This window comes from Chrysemys picta, chromosome 16 (genome assembly GCF_011386835.1).
Source record: "Chrysemys picta bellii isolate R12L10 chromosome 16, ASM1138683v2, whole genome shotgun sequence".
Lineage (NCBI taxonomy): Eukaryota > Metazoa > Chordata > Testudines > Emydidae > Chrysemys > Chrysemys picta.
In genome coordinates, this window is record NC_088806.1 from 353,301 (window position 1) to 371,394 (window position 18,094).

Consider the following 18,094-nt stretch of genomic DNA (forward strand, 5'->3'; position numbering starts at 1 on the left):
AAGGGGGAGGGAGGGAACCCCAGACTCAGGGGCACAGTGTGTGGGGGGCTGCAGGCCAGTATGGGGAGGGGTGTGAGAACTGCATTCTGGGTCAGTGCTGGGGGGATGGGAGGGGGGAGCTGGGGCTGCTGGGGGGGGGGGGGTTGGTTGCCATTTTCAGGGTGATCCTGCTGCTGTTTCCCTGCTGTTGGTTAAGGGGGTGCCGGGGGGGGACCCCTGGCTATGGGTGGGGGGTGGGTGAACAAGTCTCATTACTGGTTCCCAGTCGCTGTTTACAAAACCGTTTGCTTCCTGCATTGCCTTTTTAGTTTGGAGGCCCCGCAAACTCTCCCTGAGCTGGGGGGCAGGGACCCATGGTACTGCTTGGTTCTTGCTAGGCTGGAGTGAACGCCTTCCTTCCCATCAGCCCCTGGGGCAGCATCCCCCTCAGAGCCAGGCTCCCATCAGCCCCTGGGGCCGTGCCCATCACCCAACCAGCTTCCCCTCAGCCCCTGGGGCCGTACCCACCACCCAACCAGCTTCCCCTCAGCCCCTGGGGCCGTGCCCACCACCCAACCAGACTCCCATCAGCACCTGGGGCAGCGTCCCCCTCAGAGCCAGGCTCCCATCAGCCCTGGGGCAGCATCCCCCTCAGAGCCAGGCTCCCATCAACCCCTGGGGCAGCATCCCCCTCAGAGCCAGGCTCCCATCAGCCCCTGGGGACATGCCCATCACCCAACCAGACTCCCATCAGCCCCTGGGGCAGCCCTCTCCCCCCCGCTCTCTAGCTGAGCTTTGCCAGCCCCTGTCCCGGCCGAGGAAAGGAAGGCGCCTGGCCCAGCCCTGAGCCACCCCATGGAAGGTCCCAGCCCCACATGCCTCGCTGGAGATGCATTCCCCGTCCCCTGCTGCTGGGGGGGGGGGGGGGCAACCCAGGCTAGGCCCCCCCCACTCCAGGGACTCACCGGACCAGGGGCCCCCACTGCACTTTATTTACATTTTTTTTGTTATTTATTTGTCTCTGAACTGGCCACAATTTGGATCTGTGAATAAACCTCATGGGATGGAACCAGCTTGGCTTTGCCGTGTGTCAGGGGAGTACAACACCAGCCACTGCGCCGACCCCCCAACAGAGATCAGGAGAGCGCCAGGCGCTGCACCCCTAGCAGCGGCAGGGGGCCAGGCCCCCTGGGGCCACAGCCAGCCAAGGGCCAAACCAGAGCAGTGGCTGAGTGGCAGCTGCGGGCTCGGGGCCTGCCCTGGCTCCTAGCCCCAGATAGCACCACAGACACGTAGAGTTAGGGAGAGACTGGGGAGTCAGCTGGGACCGGTGCTGCCGGAGCCTGAGCCGCTCGCTCTGAGAGCAGGGAGCTGGCCCCTGTGGGAACGGCGCTGCCGGAGCCAGTCGCTCCGAGAGCAGGGAGCCGGTCCCCGTAGGAACGGCGCTGCCGGCGCCAGTCGCTCCGAGAGCAGGGAGCCGGCCCCCATAGGAATGGCGCTGCCGGCGCCAGTCGCTCCGAGAGCAGGGAGCCGGCCCCCATAGGAACGGCGCTGCCGGCGCCAGTCGGGAGCCTGAGCCAGTCGCTCCGAGAGCAGGGAGCCGGCCCCCATAGGAACGGCGCTGCCGGAGCCAGTCGGGAGCCTGAGCCAGTCGCTCCGAGAGCAGGGAGGCGGCCCCCGTAGGAACAGCGCTGCCAGAGCCAGTCGCTCCGAGAGCAGGGAGCCGGCCCCCGTAGGAACGGTGCTCCCGGCGCCAGTCACTCCGAGAGCAGGGAGCCGGGCCCCGTAGGAACGGCGCTGCCGGCGCCAGTCGGGAGCCTGAGCCACTCGCTCCAAGAGCAGGGAGCCGGCCCCCGTAGGAACAGCGCTGCCGGAGCCAGTCGCTCAGAGAGCAGGGAGCCGTCCCCCGTGGGAACGGCGCTGCCAGAGCCAGTTGCTCAGAGAGCACGAGGCCGGCCCCTGTGGGAACGGCGCTGCCTGAGCCCGTCGCTCAGAGAGCAGGAGGCCGGCCCCTGTGGGAACGGCGCTGCCGGCGCCAGTCGGGAGCCTGAGCCACTCGCTCCGAGAGCAGGGAGCCAGCCCCTGTAGGAACGGCGCTGCCAGAACCAGTCGCTCCGAGAGCAGGAGGCCGGCCCCTGTGGGAACGGCGCTGCCGGAACCAGTCGCTCCGAGAGCAGGGAGCCAGCCCCTGTGGGAACGGCACTGCCGGAACCAGTCGCTCCGAGAGCAGGAGGCCGGCCCCTGTAGGAACGGCACTGCCGGTGCCAGTCGCTCCGAGAGCAGGGAGCCAGCCCCTGTAGGAACGGCGCTGCAGGAACCAGTCGCTCCGAGAGCAGGAGGCCGGCCCCTGTGGGAACGGCACTGCCGGTGCCAGTCGCTCCGAGAGCAGGAGGCCGGCCCCTGTGGGAACGGCGCTGCCGGAACCAGTCGCTCCGAGAGCAGGGAGCCAGCCCCTGTGGGAACGGCGCTGCCGGAACCAGTCGCTCCGAGAGCAGGAGGCCGGCCCCTGTAGGAACGGCACTGCCGGTGCCAGTCGCTCCGAGAGCAGGGAGCCAGCCCCTGTAGGAACGGCGCTGCCGGAACCAGTCGCTCCGAGAGCAGGAGGCCGGCCCCTGTGGGAACGGCGCTGCCGGAACCAGTCGCTCCGAGAGCAGGAGGCCGGCCCCTGTGGGAACGGCGCTGCCGGAGCTGCCACCCGCGTGGGAATGACCCTGCGCCACTAGCTGCATGTGCAGGGAGCCTGAGCCATCCCTGCGTGCTGGGGGGGAGCTGCCCCCCCGTGACCCACACAAGCTGTTGCTGCAGAGGGCAAGGGGTGTAGTGGTGACACAGGGCACATCAAGGGCTCCCCTGGAGCATGGGGGGGTAGGGTCCCCACAGCCTCCCCCCTGCCCCCAAGGAAGGAAACCCCCCCAGACCAGCAAGGAAAGACTTTATTCTCTGAACAGTTACAGTGAGGCCAATTTCCCCTCACCCCAAATCTCCAGGAAGCCTCACAGATGCCGCTGCAGTCTCCCCTCCTGTCCCCGCAGGGTGGGGGGGTTTGCAGGGGAATCTCTGGTGCCCTCCTGCCCCAGCAGGGGGCCCTGGTGAAGTGGGGGGACCCCCACCCCACTAGGCCAGGCGGGTGCAGAGGCTTCATTCAGGCAGCCAAGGGGGGCAGGTGCTGCTGCCAGGGGAAAGCTGGGCGGGTCCCCAACCAGCCCCTGTGACACCCCCACAGGTCAAGCCAGGGCACCTCAGGAACTCAAGGGGAGCCCTCCCCCCATTTCAGCCAGCCGCCCCTGCGGCTCAGACGGCGACCGGCTCCCGCACGTGGTTCTGTCGCTTCACCACGAAGATCTTCTGGCCAGAGACGGTCACCAGGAAGGTGTGTTCCCCGAACACCACTGGGGGGAGAGAGTTTGGCATGAGACCACCCCACTGCCAGGGGGCGGGGGGGGGGGGGGGGGAGAGAAGAGAAGAGAGCCAGGGCTGGCCACCCTCGCTACCCCAGAGGCTCATGGGAGATCGAACAGAGACCCCTCTTTCCCCACAGGGGTTGATGGGAGTCGGACAGGGGAGCGTGGCCCCAGGGGAAGTTTCTGTATTGGATCAATCTTGGGGTGGGGGTGGGGGAAGAGACCCCTTGGGGTCGCAGAGGCTGTTCTGGAGCAGGGGGCGTATCACTGCTCCTGGCACGTCACTGACAGGGAGCTGGGAACAGGGGAGAAGGCCTGGGGCTATAGCACCAGCCCACGCCCCCCTGCCATGCCAGCACCTCCGCCCCCTGCCCAGCAAGAGTAATTCCCTCCCAAGCATGTGGGCTCACCTGAGAGGCGTTTGAAGGGGGGGTCGGGACCACGCTGGAGCCGGAAGCTGCAGGCCGTGGCCACCAGCTCCGAGATCACCCCAGCCGTGTGCTCGGCGTTCTCCAGGTCACCAGCCGACTGCGGAGCAGGGGAGGGGGGAGCCAGGGGTTAGAGTAAGGACCCCCCCAACCCCCAAATTCACACAGTGGGTCAGCAGCACAACTGTGTATAGAAACACACACACCTCGCTCTAACCCACCAGCCCCCACTCCCCTCCCAGAGCCAGGGAGAGAACCCAGGAGTCCTGGCTCCCAGCCCCCCCACTGCTCTAACCCACCAGCCCCCACTCCCCTCCCAGAGCCGGGGAGAGAACCCAGGAGTCCTGGCTCCCAGCCCCCCCACTGCTCTAACCACCAGCCCCCACTCCCCTCCCAGAGCCAGGAGAGAACCCAGGAGTCCTGGCTCCCAGCCCCCCCTGCTCTAACCACCAGCCCCCACTCCCCTCCCAGAGCCGGGGAGAGAACCCAGGAGTCCTGGCTCCCAGCCCCCCCTGCTCTGACCCCCCAGCCCCCACTCCCCTCCCAGAGCCGGGAGAGAACCCAGGAGTCCTGGCTCCCAGCCCCCCCTGCTCTAACCCACCAGCCCCCACTCCCCTCCCAGAGCCGGGGAGAGAACCCAGGAGTCCTGGCTCCCAGCCCCCCCTGCTCTAACCACCAGCCCCCACTCCCCTCCCAGAGCCGGGGAGAGAACCCAGGAGTCCTGGCTCCCAGCCCCCCCTGCTCTGACCCCCCAGCCCCCACTCCCCTCCCAGAGCCGGGAGAGAACCCAGGAGTCCTGGCTCCCAGCCCCCCCTGCTCTAACCCACCAGCCCCCACTCCCCCTCCCAGAGCCGGGGAGAGAACCCAGGAGTCCTGGCTCCCAGCCCCCTGCTCTGACCCACCCAGCCCCCACTTCCCCTTCCAGACCCAGGGAGAGAACCCAGGAGTCCTGGCTCCCAGCCCCCCCTGCTCTAACCCACCAGCCCCCACTCCCCTCCCAGAGCCGGGGAGAGAACCCAGGAGTCCTGGCTCCCAGCCCCCCCTGCTCTAACCACCAGCCCCCACTCCCCTCCCAGAGCCGGGAGAGAACCCAGGAGTCCTGGCTCCCAGCCCCCCCTGCTCTAACCACCAGCCCCCACTCCCCTCCCAGAGCCGGGGAGAGAACCCAGGAGTCCTGGCTCCCAGCCCCCCCTGCGCTAACCACCAGCCCCCACTCCCCTCCCAGAGCTGGGGAGAGAACCCAGGAGTCCGGGCTCCCCGCACTCACCGCCAGCACGGCTCCATCGCAGATCACCAGGTAGCCCAGCTGGTCGGGGATCCGCTCCAGCCCCTGGGTCAGCGCTGTGGTCTGGGGGGGGGGGTTGGAGGTCAGAGCAGGGGTGTGGGGCAGAGGCCGGAGGGGAGGGGCCGGGCCCGGAGGTGGGTTCCTGGCTCCCCAAGGGACCCGCTAGTCGGGGCTGCGGGGACAGCGGGGAGCCGGCCCCGAGACTCCCCCCCCCGCGGGGAACCGGGCCCCGGGGTCACGGCCAGCCCCGGAACGGGCCGAGCCCCCCCGCCCTGCAATGGGGGGGGGGGGTCTAGGCGCCCCGGCCCGGCCCCGCCACGCAATGGGGGGGGGTCCGGGCCCCCCGGCTCCCCCCTCGCCGTGCAATGGGGGGGGGGGGGGGTCCGGGCCCGACTCACCATCTCGGGGCCGCGCTGCTCCCAGCCGTCAGCTGATACCTGCCGTGCCCCGCCCTCCTCTTATCCCCGCCCCTTAGCCCGCCCATTGGCCCGCGGCGCTGTCCGTCCCCCGCCCGGGTGGAGCCCCGTGCTGCCATTGGCCCAGGCCGCTCTGCGTGGGGCTGGGTCTGAGGGCGGGGCCACTTCCGATTCCTCGCCCCCGTCCGTAGGAATGAGCTGATGAATATTCATGAGGCGTGAGCCGCCGAAGGCTCAGCGGGGCACGCCCCCGCGCGCGTGACCTCCCGCCGCAGGGGCTGATGGGTGCCCGGTCCAACGGCCGCCTGCCCCAGGGGTTCATGGGAGTCTAGCTATGGGAAGGCACCTGCCCCAGGGGCTCATGGGAGTCTAGCTAAGGGCACGGGGGGGGGGGGTGGAGGGGGTGCTGCCCCAGGGGCTCATGGGAGTCTAGCTAAGGGCATGAGGGGGGGGATGCGCGCGCTGCCCCGGGGGCTCATGGGAGTCTAGCTAAGGGGGGGCGTGCACCTGCCCCAGGGCTCATGGGAGCCTAGCTAAGGGCACGGGGGGGGGAGGGGACGCTGCCCCAGGGGCTCATGGGAGTCTAGCTAAGGGCATGGAGGTGGCAAGTGCTGCCTCAGGGGCTCATGGGAGTCTAGCTAAGGGCAGGGAGGGGACGCTGCCCCAGGGGCTCATGGCAGTCTAGCTAAGGGCATGGGGGGGGGCAGGGGGCGCTGCCCCAGGGGCTCATGGGAGTCTAGCTAAGGGGGGGGGCGTGCACCTGCCCCAGGGGCTCATGGGAGTCTAGCTAAGGGCACGGGGGGGGGGGGAGAGAGGGGACACTGCCCCAGGGGCTCATGGGAGTCTAGCTAAGGGCACGGGGGGGCAGGGGGCGCTGCCCCAGGGGCTCATGGGAGTCTAGCTAAGGAGGGGGGCATGCACCTGCCCCAGGGGCTCATGGGAGTCTAGCTAAGGGCATGGAGGTGGCAAGTGCTGCCTCAGGGGCTCATGGGAGTCTAGCTAAGGGCAGGGAGGGGACGCTGCCCCAGGGGCTCATGGCAGTCTAGCTAAGGGCATGGGGGGGGGCAGGGGGCGCTGCCCCAGGGGCTCATGGGAGTCTAGCTAAGGGGGGGGGGGGGCGTGCACCTGCCCCAGGGGCTCATGGGAGTCTAGCTAAGGGCACGGGGGGGGGGGAGAGAGGGGACACTGCCCCAGGGGCTCATGGGAGTCTAGCTAAGGGCACGGGGGGGCAGGGGGCGCTGCCCCAGGGGCTCATGGGAGTCTAGCTAAGGAGGGGGGCATGCACCTGCCCCAGGGGCTCATGGGAGTCTAGCTAAGGGCATGAGGGGGGGTGTGCGCACGCTGCCCCGGGGGCTCATGGGAGTCTAGTTAAGGGCATGGGAGGGCAGGTGCTGCCCCAGAGGCCCATACCTCAGCAGCTGATGGGAGCCTGGCTACTGTGTGACGGTGGCCAGCTGAGCTCCTCTCCCCCCCCTCTCTTGGGGGGCCTCCCAGCCACTTGGGGGTGGCAGAATGTAAAGGTCCTCTTCACTGCTGTCCCATGGGTGGGGGGAGCTGGCCCCACAGCCCTCTTCGCCCCCCAGCACTACAGACCCTTCTATAAACTAACCACCTCCCCCTTTCTCTCCTCCCCAGGACTGAAGGGCAGGTACCCTGGGGGAGCCTCAGGGCTGATAAAAGTGTCCCCATCCCCGCACACAGAGACTGAGGGAGGATGCCCACAGCTGGGTCTGGCTGCCCTCCCCTTCAGGCCACAGCAGGGCAGCCATACCTGCCCCCCACTGCCCTGAGTCAGAGGGGTGGGGCAGGAGGACACCTGAGCTGCTGCCCAAGCAAGGGTCTGGCTCAGGCCATGGGAAGTCCAGCTCCAAGGGCTCTGCCCTAGAGGATCCTGGGAGTCTGGCTCAGGCGTAGCCGCTGGAGGGGGCTGACGGGAGCTGCCCCGCACACAAGGACAACTCTACTCGCCAGCCGTGTTCCAGGCCTTTATTAACCCCACTGTCTCCCCCCAGCTAGGGGTACGTGTCTCGCCGCTGCAGCCAGGGCAGCCGCGCCCGCAGCAGCACGAGGCAGCCCAGGATGCCGAGAGCAGCCAGCAACGCGACCCCCAGCCCTACGTACACCAGCGTGGTGACCCAGAAGGCGAAGAGGTAGAGGAGGCGGTGGCAGAAACGCGGATTGTGGGGGTCCTTGTACTCTGGGGGTAGATGGAGTAGACCCAGATGTTACCTGGGGGGGAAAGACTGGAGGTCAGAGGTCAAGGCTGGCTGGGGAGTGGACCCCAAACTAGGGTGACCAGATGTCTCGATTTTATAGGGACAGTCCCCATTTTGGGGTCTTTTTCTTATATAGGCTCCTATTACCCCCACCCCGTCATGATTTTTCACATTTGCTGTCTGGTCACCCTACCCCAAACCCAGCCAAGGGGAGCTGATGCCAGGTCAGAAAGGGGCAAACCCAGCAGGGGGGAGAGGACCCACCCAAATGGGGCACAGACTCTGGGGACCCTCCCCAGCTAACCCCCCCCCCAGCCTGCCCCAAGGCAGGGAGTGGGGAGCCAGTGCCCTAGAGTTTAAAGCCAGGTCCTCGGGGAAGGGAGGCAGTGGGAGCCAGGCGGGGCTCAGGAGATAATGGAGAGGTACAGGGGGTAGCGGGGTGATCGGGGCCTTGGGGGCGCTCACCAGCGATGAACCACACGAAGAGGAAGAGCAGGAAAACCGCCCTCCAGCCACGGGCGCCAGGGCTCAGCTGAGGGGGGTCCGTCCCATCCCCGCAGGGCAGGCAGGTCAGCAGTAGGAACAGCAGGACGGTGCTGCCCCCCACCAGCAGGTAATAGGGCAGCAGGGACTGGCGGGGGCACTGGCCCAGGTACACGGCTCCTGGCATAGGGAGAGGGGGGTGGGGGGTCAGTGCCCAGGGCAGCCCCGGCCCATGGGGGCACCCACACGGGGTGGGGTCAGCGCCGGGAGGAGCAGGGCAGACACTCACCGATGACAATGCTGGCAATGGGCAGCGCCGAGACCACCACCTTCCCCAGGACTGGAAGAGAGAGACCCGGGGTTAGGGGCAGGCTGGGGGGGAAGGGCAGGGGTCAGAGAGCCCCCCGGGGGCCCAGCACTTACAGCTCAGGGCAGGGTGCACAGGGGACTCCACAATGCCTGGCAGCAGGGGGGCCCTGCTGCCATCTGGGTCCTCAGCCATGTCACGGGGTCTGGGCAGCAGGAGCTGGGGACATAGAGTGGGTTAGCGCTGGAGTGCCCCTCACTCCCGACCCACAGCCCCTGGTACCCCAGCCCTGAGCTCCCCCCTCGCCCAGCGCCCCTCACTCCCAACCCACAGCCCCTGGTACCCCAGCCCTGAGCTCCGCCCCCTCCCAACACCCCTCACTTCCGACCCACAGCCCCTGGTACCCCAGTCCTGAGCTCTGCCCCCTCCCAACACCCCTCACTTCCGACCCACAGCCCCTGGTACCCCAGCCCTGAGCTCCCCCCTCGCCCAGCGCCCCTCACTCCCGACCCACAGCCCCTGGTACCCCAGCCCTGAGCTCCCCCCTCGCCCAGCGCCCCTCACTCCCGACCCACAGCCCCTGGTACCCCAGCCCTGGGCTCCGCCCCCTCCCAACACCCCTCACTTCCGACCCACAGCCCCTGGTACCCCAGCCCTGAGCTCCCCCCTCGCCCAGCGCCCCTCACTCCCGACCCACAGCCCCTGGTACCCCAGCCCTGAGCTCCGCCCCCTCCCAACACCCCTCACTTCCGACCCACAGCCCCTGGTACCCCAGTCCTGAGCTCTGCCCCCTCCCAGCACCCCTCACTTCCAACCTACAGCCCCTGGTACCCCCGCCTGAGCTCCGCCCCCTCCCAGCACCCCTCACTTCCGACCCACAGCCCCTGGTACTCCGGCCCTGAGCTCTGCCCCCTCCCAGTGCCCCTCACTCCCGACCCACAGCCCCTGGTACCCCAGCCCTGAGCTCCGCCCCCTCCCAGCGTCCCTCACTTCCGACCCACAGCCCCTGGTACCCCAGCCCTGGGCTTCCCCCCCTCCCAGCGCCCCTCACTTCCGACCCACAGCCCCTGGTACCCCAGCCCTGGGCTTCCCCCCCTCCCAGCGCCCCTCACTTCCGACCCACAGCCCCTGGTACTCCAGCCCTGGGCTCCGCCCCCTCCCAGCGCCCCTCACTCCCGACCCACAGCCCCTGGTACCCCAGCCCTGAGCTCCGCCCCCTCCCAGCGTCCCTCACTTCCGACCCACAGCCCCTGGTACCCCAGCCCTGGGCTCCCCCCCTCCCAGCGCCCCTCACTTCCGACCCACAGCCCCTGGTACCCCAGCCCTGGGCTTCCCCCCCTCCCAGCGCCCCTCACTTCCGACCCACAGCCCCTGGTACTCCAGCCCTGGGCTCCGCCCCCTCCCAGCGCCCCTCACTCCCGACCCACAGCCCCTGGTACCCCAGCCCTGAGCTCCGCCCCCTCCCAGCGCCCCTCACTCCCGACCCACAGCCCCTGGTACCCCAGCCCTGAGCTCCGCCCCCTCCCAGCGCCCCTCACTTCCGACCCACAGCCCCTGGTACCCCAGCCCTGGGCTCCCCCCCTCCCAGCGCCCCTCACTCCCGACCCACAGCCCCTGGTACCCCAGCCCTGGGCATCCCCCCTCCCAGCGCCCCTCACTCCCGACCCACAGCCCCTGGTACCCCAGCCCTGAGCTCCGCCCCCTCCCAGCACCCCTCACTCCCGACCCACAGCCCCTGGTACCCCCGCCCTGAGCTCCGCCCCCTCCCAACACCCCTCACTTCCGACCCACAGCCCCTGGTACCCCAGCCCTGAGCTCCCCCCTCGCCCAGCGCCCCTCACTCCCGACCCACAGCCCCTGGTACCCCAGCCCTGAGCTCCCCCCTCGCCCAGCGCCCCTCACTCCCGACCCACAGCCCCTGGTACCCCAGCCCTGGGCTCCGCCCCCTCCCAACACCCCTCACTTCCGACCCACAGCCCCTGGTACCCCAGCCCTGAGCTCCCCCCTCGCCCAGCGCCCCTCACTCCCGACCCACAGCCCCTGGTACCCCAGCCCTGAGCTCCGCCCCCTCCCAACACCCCTCACTTCCGACCCACAGCCCCTGGTACCCCAGTCCTGAGCTCTGCCCCCTCCCAGCACCCCTCACTTCCAACCTACAGCCCCTGGTACCCCCGCCTGAGCTCCGCCCCCTCCCAGCACCCCTCACTTCCGACCCACAGCCCCTGGTACTCCGGCCCTGAGCTCTGCCCCCTCCCAGTGCCCCTCACTCCCGACCCACAGCCCCTGGTACCCCGGCCCTGAGCTCCGCCCCCTCCCAGCGTCCCTCACTTCCGACCCACAGCCCCTGGTACCCCAGCCCTGGGCTCCCCCCCTCCCAGCGCCCCTCACTTCCGACCCACAGCCCCTGGTACCCCAGCCCTGGGCTTCCCCCCCTCCCAGCGCCCCTCACTTCCGACCCACAGCCCCTGGTACTCCAGCCCTGGGCTCCGCCCCCTCCCAGCGCCCCTCACTCCCGACCCACAGCCCCTGGTACCCCAGCCCTGAGCTCCGCCCCCTCCCAGCGCCCCTCACTCCCGACCCACAGCCCCTGGTACCCCAGCCCTGAGCTCCGCCCCCTCCCAGCGCCCCTCACTTCCGACCCACAGCCCCTGGTACCCCAGCCCTGAGCTCCGCCCCCTCCCAGCGCCCCTCACTCCCGACCCACAGCCCCTGGTACCCCAGCCCTGGGCATCCCCCCTCCCAGCGCCCCTCACTCCCGACCCACAGCCCCTGGTACCCCAGCCCTGAGCTCCGCCCCCTCCCAGCACCCCTCACTCCCGACCCACAGCCCCTGGTACCCCCGCCCTGAGCTCCGCCCCCTCCCAGCACCCCTCACTCCCGACCCACAGCCCCTGGTACCCCAGCCCTGGGCTCCCCCCCTCCCAGCGTCCCTCACTTCCGACCCACAGCCCCTGGTACCCCAGCCCTGGGCTCCCCCCCTCCCAGCGCCCCTCACTCCCGACCCACAGCCCCTGGTACCCCAGCCCTGGGCTCCCCCCCTCCCAGCGCCCCTCACTTCCGACCCACAGCCCCTGGTACCCCAGCCCTGGGCTTCCCCCCCTCCCAGCGCCCCTCACTCCCGACCCACAGCCCCTGGTACCCCAGCCCTGAGCTCCGCCTCCTCCCAGCGCCCCTCACTCCCGACCCACAGCCCCTGGTACCCCAGCCCTGGGCATCCCCCCTCCCAGCACCCCTCACTTCCGACCCACAGCCCCTGGTACCCCAGCCCTGAGCTCCCCCTCTCCCAGCGCCCCTCACTCCCAACCCACAGCCCCTATTAGCCCAGCCCTGGGTTCCCCCACAGCTCTGCTGGTGCCCCTCACTCCTGCCCCACAGTCCCTGCCAGCCTGGCCTTACCCACCCCATCCCCAGCCTGCTGGTGCCCCTCATGCCCAACCCACAGCCCCTGCCAGCCTAACCCCCCTGCTCTGTCAGTGCCCCTCACTCCTGACCCATAGCCCCTACTAGCCCACCCAAGAACTAGGACTCTCTCCCTCACAATTCCTACCTTCAGTCTGTCTTATAGCCCCTTTCCTTGGGGCTGACCTTTTATAGCCCCCCACCCCACTTAAGGTAGGCAGAGCCCGTCTCCCACTCCTTATAAGGACATTTCCCAGAGGGGGGTGATTCTATGGGGGTGGGGTCCAGGTGTGCCCCACCCTAAGCCCAGCTGAAACCGTTCAGGGAGGGGCCTGGTTTCAAATTGGTTTTATTGGAGGGAAGCTAGACTGGTAGTCAGGATTCCTGGGTTCTTTTTCTGGCTCTGTAAGGGCATTGGGTTAGAACAAGGGAAACTAGGATTCCTGGGTTCTCTTCTTGGCTCTGGGAGGAGAATGGGGGCTGGTGGGTTAGAGCAGGGGGGGCTGGGAGCCAGGACTCCTGGGTTCTTTCCCTGGCTCTGGGAGGGGAGTGGGGGCTGGTGGGTTGGAGCAGGGGGCTGGTTGGTTGATGTCACAATCTAGGCTGTATCTTTGGAACTTCCTGCTGCTATTTTTCTGATGAGCTGGGTAGATAAAACGGCTTCTTGTAATAACAACAGCTAAAGTCATGGGGTTGGGGTGGGGCCTGTCCCCTCTGGGGGCCCCCCATCAGGGCAGGGACTGGCTGGCTCATGGGGGTGGGGAATAGGGCACAGGGCCTTTCCCCTCTCAGGGGGCACTGGCTCCCACCCGGCCTCAGGGCAGGGACTGGCTGGCTCATGGGGGAATGGGGTAGGGGCCTGTCCCCTCTCGAGGGGTGCTGGCTCCTTTCTGGCCCCAGGACGGAAGTCCCTCCGTGGTGCACATGTGGAACGAGTCTGTCCGAGTTCAGCCCAGCTCATCACTCCCCGCCCCCACCATCAGCCCCAGCAGAGTGGGCCCAGGAGTCCCCGTAGATTGAGCCCTCCTCCTGCTGGGGGGCTGGCCTGAGGACTGTTCACCTACCCTCAGGGGAGGGGGGACCTCTGGCGGCTGCGACTTCCCGGGGGTTCCAGGGAGAGAAACGGGCAGAGAACGTTTCCACTCGGTCCCTGCAGTGTGAGCCAGTCACCAAACCACAGCAGTGAACAGCTGATCACAGCCTGACTTCCTGCCCCATGTCACAAGAGGGGCTGAGGGCACCAGCGGAGCTGGGGGGAGCCCAAGACTGGGCCAGCAGGGGGCTATGGGTCAGGAGTGAGGGGCACTGGCAGAGCTGGGGGGTGGCAGGGTTGGGCTAGCAGGGGCTGTGGGTCAGGAGTGAGGGGCACTGGGAGGGGGTGGAGCCCAGGGCTGGTGTACCAGGGGCTGTGGGTTGGGAGTGAGGGGCACTGGCAGAGCTGGGGGCGGGGCAGGGATGGGCTAGCAGGGGCTGTGGGTCGGAAGTGAGGGGCGCTGGGGGGGGGGAGCTCAGGGCTGGGGTACCAGGGGCTGTGGGTCGGAAGTGAGGGGCGCTGGGAGGGGGGGAGCCCAGGGCTGGGGTACCAGGGGCTGTGGGTCGGAAGTGAGGGGCGCTGGAGGGGGGGAGCTCAGGGCTGAGGTACCAGGGGCTATGGGTCGGGAGTGAGGGGCACTGGGAGGGGGTGGAGCCCAGGGCTGGTGTACCAGGGGCTGGGGGTCGGGACTCGGGAGTGAGGGGCACTGGGAGGGGGTGGAGCCCAGGGCTGGTGTACCAGGGGCTGGGGTCGGGAGTGAGGGGCACTGGGAGGGGGTGGAGCCCAGGGCTGGTGTACCAGGGGCTGTGGGTTGGGAGTGAGGGGCGCTGGGAGGGGGGACACCCAGGGCTGGGGTACCAGGGGCTGTGGGTCGGAAGTGAGGGGCACTGGGAGGGGGTGGAGCCCAGGGCTGGTGTACCAGGGTCTGGGGGTCGGGACTCGGGAGTGAGGGGCACTGGGAGGGGGTGGAGCCCAGGGCTGGTGTACCAGGGGCTGGGGGTCGGGAGTGAGGGGCACTGGGAGGGGGTGGAGCCCAGAGCTGGGGTACCAGGGGCTGTGTGTTGGGAGTGAGGGACACTGGGAGGGGGTGGAGCCCAGGGCTGGGGTACCAGGGGCTGTGGGTCGGAAGTGAGGGGCACTGGGAGGGGGTGGAGCCCAGGGCTGGTGTACCAGGGGCTGGGGGTCGGGAGTGAGGGGGCACTGGGAGGGGGTGGAGCCCAGAGCTGGGGTACCAGGGGCTGTGGGTCGGAAGTGAGGGGCACTGGGAGGGGGTGGAGCCCAGGGCTGGTGTACCAGGGGCTGGGGGTCGGGAGTGAGGGGCACTGGGAGGGGGTGGAGCCCAGAGCTGGGGTACCAGGGGCTGTGGGTTGGGAGTGAGGGACACTGGGAGGGGGTGGAGCCCAGGGCTGGGGTACCAGGGGCTGTGGGTTGGGAGTGAGGGGCGCTGGGAGGGGGTGGAGCCCAGGGCTGGTGTACCAGGGGCTGTGGGTTGGGAGTGAGGGGCGCTGGGAGGGGGTGGAGCCCAGGGCTGGTGTACCAGGGGCTGTGGGTTGGGAGTGAGGGGCGCTGGGAGGGGGTGGAGCCCAGGGCTGGTGTACCAGGGGCTGTGGGTTGGGAGTGAGGGGCGCTGGGAGGGGGTGGAGCCCAGGGCTGGTGTATCAGGGGCTGTGGGTTGGGAGTGAGGGGCGCTGGAGGGGGTGGAGCCCAGGGCTGGTGTACCAGGGGCTGTGGGTTGGGAGTGAGGGGCGCTGGGAGGGGGTGGAGCCCAGGGCTGGTGTATCAGGGGCTGCGGGTCGGGAGTGAGGGGCACACTGGCAGAGCTGGGGCGGGGCAGGAATGGGCTAGCAGGGGGCTGTGGGTCGGGAGTGAGGGGCACCGGCAGAGCTGGGGCAGAGCTGGAGTCCCAGGGGGCTGCAGGTCAGGAGTGAGGGGCACCACAGACTGGGGGGGGGGAGGGGAGGCGTAGAACAGCAGGCGATGTCGTGGCTCGGATGCGTTTGGGGAACCCCCCTCCCCCAGTCTCCGGTTCCCTGTGACAATCGCAGACAATGAGACAGGTGGAGGTTTGTCCAGAGCAGAGGCCGCAGTTTCCCGCTCCGCCCCCAGGGGTGCCGGCTCCCCACGGCCCCTCGGGTTTATTGGGGTGGCTGGTGACACACAGGGGTAGAGGGGTGCTCGGCGTGTTGCAGGGGCGACACTGTCTGTAATCTCTGCGGCCCGTGGTTCCGGGTGGAGCTGGTCCCGGAGGCCTGGGTTTTGGGTTCCTGGTGGTGAGGGGCAGGGAGGAGTCCGGAGGGGGTGGGCAGTCCTGCCGCGGCTCCTCAGGACGCGCTGGCTGCTCTTCGGCTCAGTACTGGGTTTGCTGGAAATGGAGCAAAGGGGGTGAAATTAGAGCCCCTGCCCCGTCCTGCCCCTCGCCCAGCGCTGAGACACAGCTGGCTCTGGGGTGGGGCGCGGGGGCCTCTTCGTACAGGGATCCCTCACCTGGCGCTGAGATGCATCTGGTTCTGGGCTGGGCGCGGGGCTGTTTGTACAGGGACCCCCAGTGAGGAGATGCAGCTGGCTCTGGGGTGGGGCGCGGGGTCTGTTCGTACAGGGACCCCCAGTGCGGAGATGCAGCTGGCTCTGGGGTGGGGCACGGGGTCTGTACAGGGACCCTGGTGCGGAGATGCAGCTGGCTCTGGGGTGGGCGCGGGGCTGTTCGTACAGGGACCCCTCGCCCGGCACTGAGACGCAGCTGGCTCTGGTGTGGGGCGCGGGGGCCTCTTCGTACAGGGATCCCTCACCCGGTGCTGAGATGCATCTGGTTCTGGGGTGGGCACGGGGCTGTTTGTACAGGGACCCCTTGCCCGGCACCAAGATGCAGCTGACTCTGGGGTGGGGCGCGGGGGCTGTTTGTACAGGGACCCTGGCGCGGAGAGGCAGCTGGCTCTGGGGTGGGGCACGGGGCTGTTCGTACAGGGACCCTGGCGCGGAGAGGCAGCTGGCTCTGGGGTGGGGCACGGGGCTGTTCGTACAGGGACCCTGGGCGCGGAGAGGCAGCTGGCTCTGGGGTGGGCGCGGGGCTGTTCGTACAGGGACCCTGGCGCGGAGAGGCAGCTGGCTCTGGGGTGGGGCACGGGGCTGTTCGTACAGGGACCCTGGCGCGGAGAGGCAGCTGGCTCTGGGGTGGGCGCGGGGCTGTTCGTACAGGGACCCTGGCGCGGAGAGGCAGCTGGCTCTGGGGTGGGCGCGGGGCTGTTCGTACAGGGACCCTGGCGCGGAGAGGCAGCTGGCTCTGGGGTGGGGCGCGGGGCTGTTTGTACAGGGACCCTGGCGCGGAGAGGCAGCTGGCTCTGGGGTGGGCGCGGGGCTGTTTGTACAGGAACCCTGGCGTGGAGAGGCAGCTGGCTCTGGGGTGGGCGCGGGGCCGGCTCGGCTGTGGGGGGTCTCACCTTGGGGCTCCTGGCCTGTTTCTTGTTGCAGGTCCCGCAGAGGCAGCCGAAGAGGCCGTTCAGCACCTGGATCCCGCAGAGCAGCAGCTCCAGCAGCGCCGCAGCCAGCACCAGGGAGAAGAGGATGACGTTGAACCGGACCACGCCGGGCGGGTTCACGCAGGCGTCCCACACCGAGGTGTTGAACAAGTAGCTCTGCTCACTGCACGGAGAGTGAGGGACTGGCCAGGTGCCACGCGGCCTGGTGCCCCTCGACCCCGCCCCGCCGCCCCCCGGCTCTGCCGGAGCCCCTCGACCCCCGAGTCACCATCCCCCCCCGGCTCTGCCGGAGCCCCTCGACCCTGCCCCGCCGCCCCCCGGCTCTGCCAGAGCTCCTCGACCCCGAGTCACCATCCCCCCCCGGCTCTGCCGGAGCCCCTCGACCCGAGTCACCATCTCCCCCGGCTCTGCCGGAGCCCCTCGACCCTGCCCCGCCGCCCCCCGGCTCTGCCAGAGCTCCTCGACCCCGAGTCACCATCCCCCCCCGGCTCTGCCGGAGCCCCTCGACCCCGAGTCACCATCTCCCCCGGCTCTGCCGGAGCCCCTCAACCCCGAGTCACCATCTCCCCCGGCTCTGCCGGAGCCCCTCGACCCCGCCCCGCCGCCCCCGGCTCTGCCGGAGCCCCCTCGACCCCGAGTCACCATCCCCCCCGGCTCTGCCGGAGCCCCTCGACCCCGCCCCGCCGCCCCCCGGCTCTGCCGGAGCCCCCTCGACCCCGAGTCACCATCCCCCCCGGCTCTGCCGGAGCCCCTCGACCCCGCCCCGCCGCCCCCCATCTCTGCCGGAGCCCCTCGACCCCGAGTCACCATCCCCCCCGGCTCTGCCGGAGCCCCTCGACCCCGCCCCGCCGCCCCCCGGCTCTGCCGGAGCCCCTCGACCCGCCCCGCCGCCCCCCAGCTCTGCTGGAGCCCCTCGACCCCGAGTCACCATCTCCCCCGGCTCTGCCGGAGCCCCTCGACCCCGACTCGCCACCCCCCCCCGGCTCTGCCGGAGCCCCTCGACCCCGACTCGCCACCCCCCCCCGGCTCTACCGGAGCCCCTCGACCCCGCCCCGCCGCCCCCTGGCTCTGCCGGAGCTCCTCAACCCCGACTCGCCACCCCCCCGGCTCTCCCGGAGCCCCTCGACCCCGAGTCACCATCCCCCCGGCTCTGCCGGAGCCCCTCGATCCCGACTCGCCACCCCCCCCCCGGCTCTGCCGGAGCCCCTCGACCCCGAGTCACCACCCCCCCCCCGGCTCTGCCAGGATTCCCCAACCCCTCCCTGCTGCTCCGCCGGCGCCCCCTGCCGTCCCACCTGAGCTCCTTGTCGGTGGTGTGGAAGGGCCATTCCCAGTTGCCATTTGCCACCTCGCACAGCGGCCCGTTCACCAGCCCCAGGGCGGAGACGCTCACGGCGTAGACAGAGCCGGCCACCCCCACCAGGGCGAAGAGGATGGACAGGAACATCTGGGGGAGGGGGGACCCCTTTAGTGCTGGGGATCAGATGCAGAGGGGACCCCTTTGCGGCTGGGGGGGGCCCCCGCTAGTGCCTTGGGTGAGACTGGGAGGAAAGACCCTTTGGGGACAGGGGAAGAGCTTCACCCCCACAGCGGTGGGGAGAGACTGGGGGGAGGGCTACAGGGGGTCACTCACCCCACAGTGGTGGGGAGAGACTGGGGGGTGGGGGGAGGGCT

General features: G+C 69.6%; 4 protein-coding genes across 4 annotated transcripts; all 4 read right to left on the reverse strand.

The window, feature by feature from the left end:
• Positions 1-2,894: 2,894 nt before the first annotated feature.
• On the reverse strand, positions 2,895-8,329 carry LAMTOR4 (late endosomal/lysosomal adaptor, MAPK and MTOR activator 4). Its single transcript, XM_005314390.4, has 6 exons — positions 8,191-8,329; positions 6,795-7,738; positions 5,492-6,694; positions 5,076-5,156; positions 3,791-3,908; positions 2,895-3,368 (listed from the first exon to the last, which is right to left on the reverse strand). The coding sequence occupies exons 3-6, from the start codon at positions 5,492-5,494 to the stop codon at positions 3,271-3,273; spliced, it is 300 nt and encodes a 99-aa protein (XP_005314447.1). The 5' UTR covers positions 5,495-6,694; positions 6,795-7,738; positions 8,191-8,329; the 3' UTR covers positions 2,895-3,270.
• On the reverse strand, positions 7,522-8,710 carry LOC122173148 (transmembrane protein 272-like). Its single transcript, XM_065570389.1, has 4 exons — positions 8,632-8,710; positions 8,498-8,548; positions 8,191-8,388; positions 7,522-7,706 (listed from the first exon to the last, which is right to left on the reverse strand). Exons 1-4 carry the CDS (start codon positions 8,708-8,710, stop codon positions 7,522-7,524), a joined length of 513 nt encoding a protein of 170 aa, XP_065426461.1.
• Positions 8,711-15,007: 6,297 nt separating this feature from the next.
• On the reverse strand, positions 15,008-18,017 carry LOC101931473 (transmembrane 4 L6 family member 5-like). The gene is made up of 3 exons (XM_065570218.1): positions 17,716-18,017; positions 16,382-16,583; positions 15,008-15,309 (listed from the first exon to the last, which is right to left on the reverse strand). The coding sequence occupies exons 1-3, from the start codon at positions 17,865-17,867 to the stop codon at positions 15,295-15,297; spliced, it is 369 nt and encodes a 122-aa protein (XP_065426290.1). The 5' UTR covers positions 17,868-18,017; the 3' UTR covers positions 15,008-15,294.
• Positions 15,316-16,376, reverse strand: LOC135976025 (nematocyst expressed protein 3-like; the record flags this gene model as incomplete). The annotated part of the gene is made up of 1 exon (XM_065570371.1): positions 15,316-16,376. A coding segment is annotated over one exon (1,041 nt), but the record flags the coding sequence as incomplete, so codon positions are not given.
• Positions 18,018-18,094: the final 77 nt, after the last annotated feature.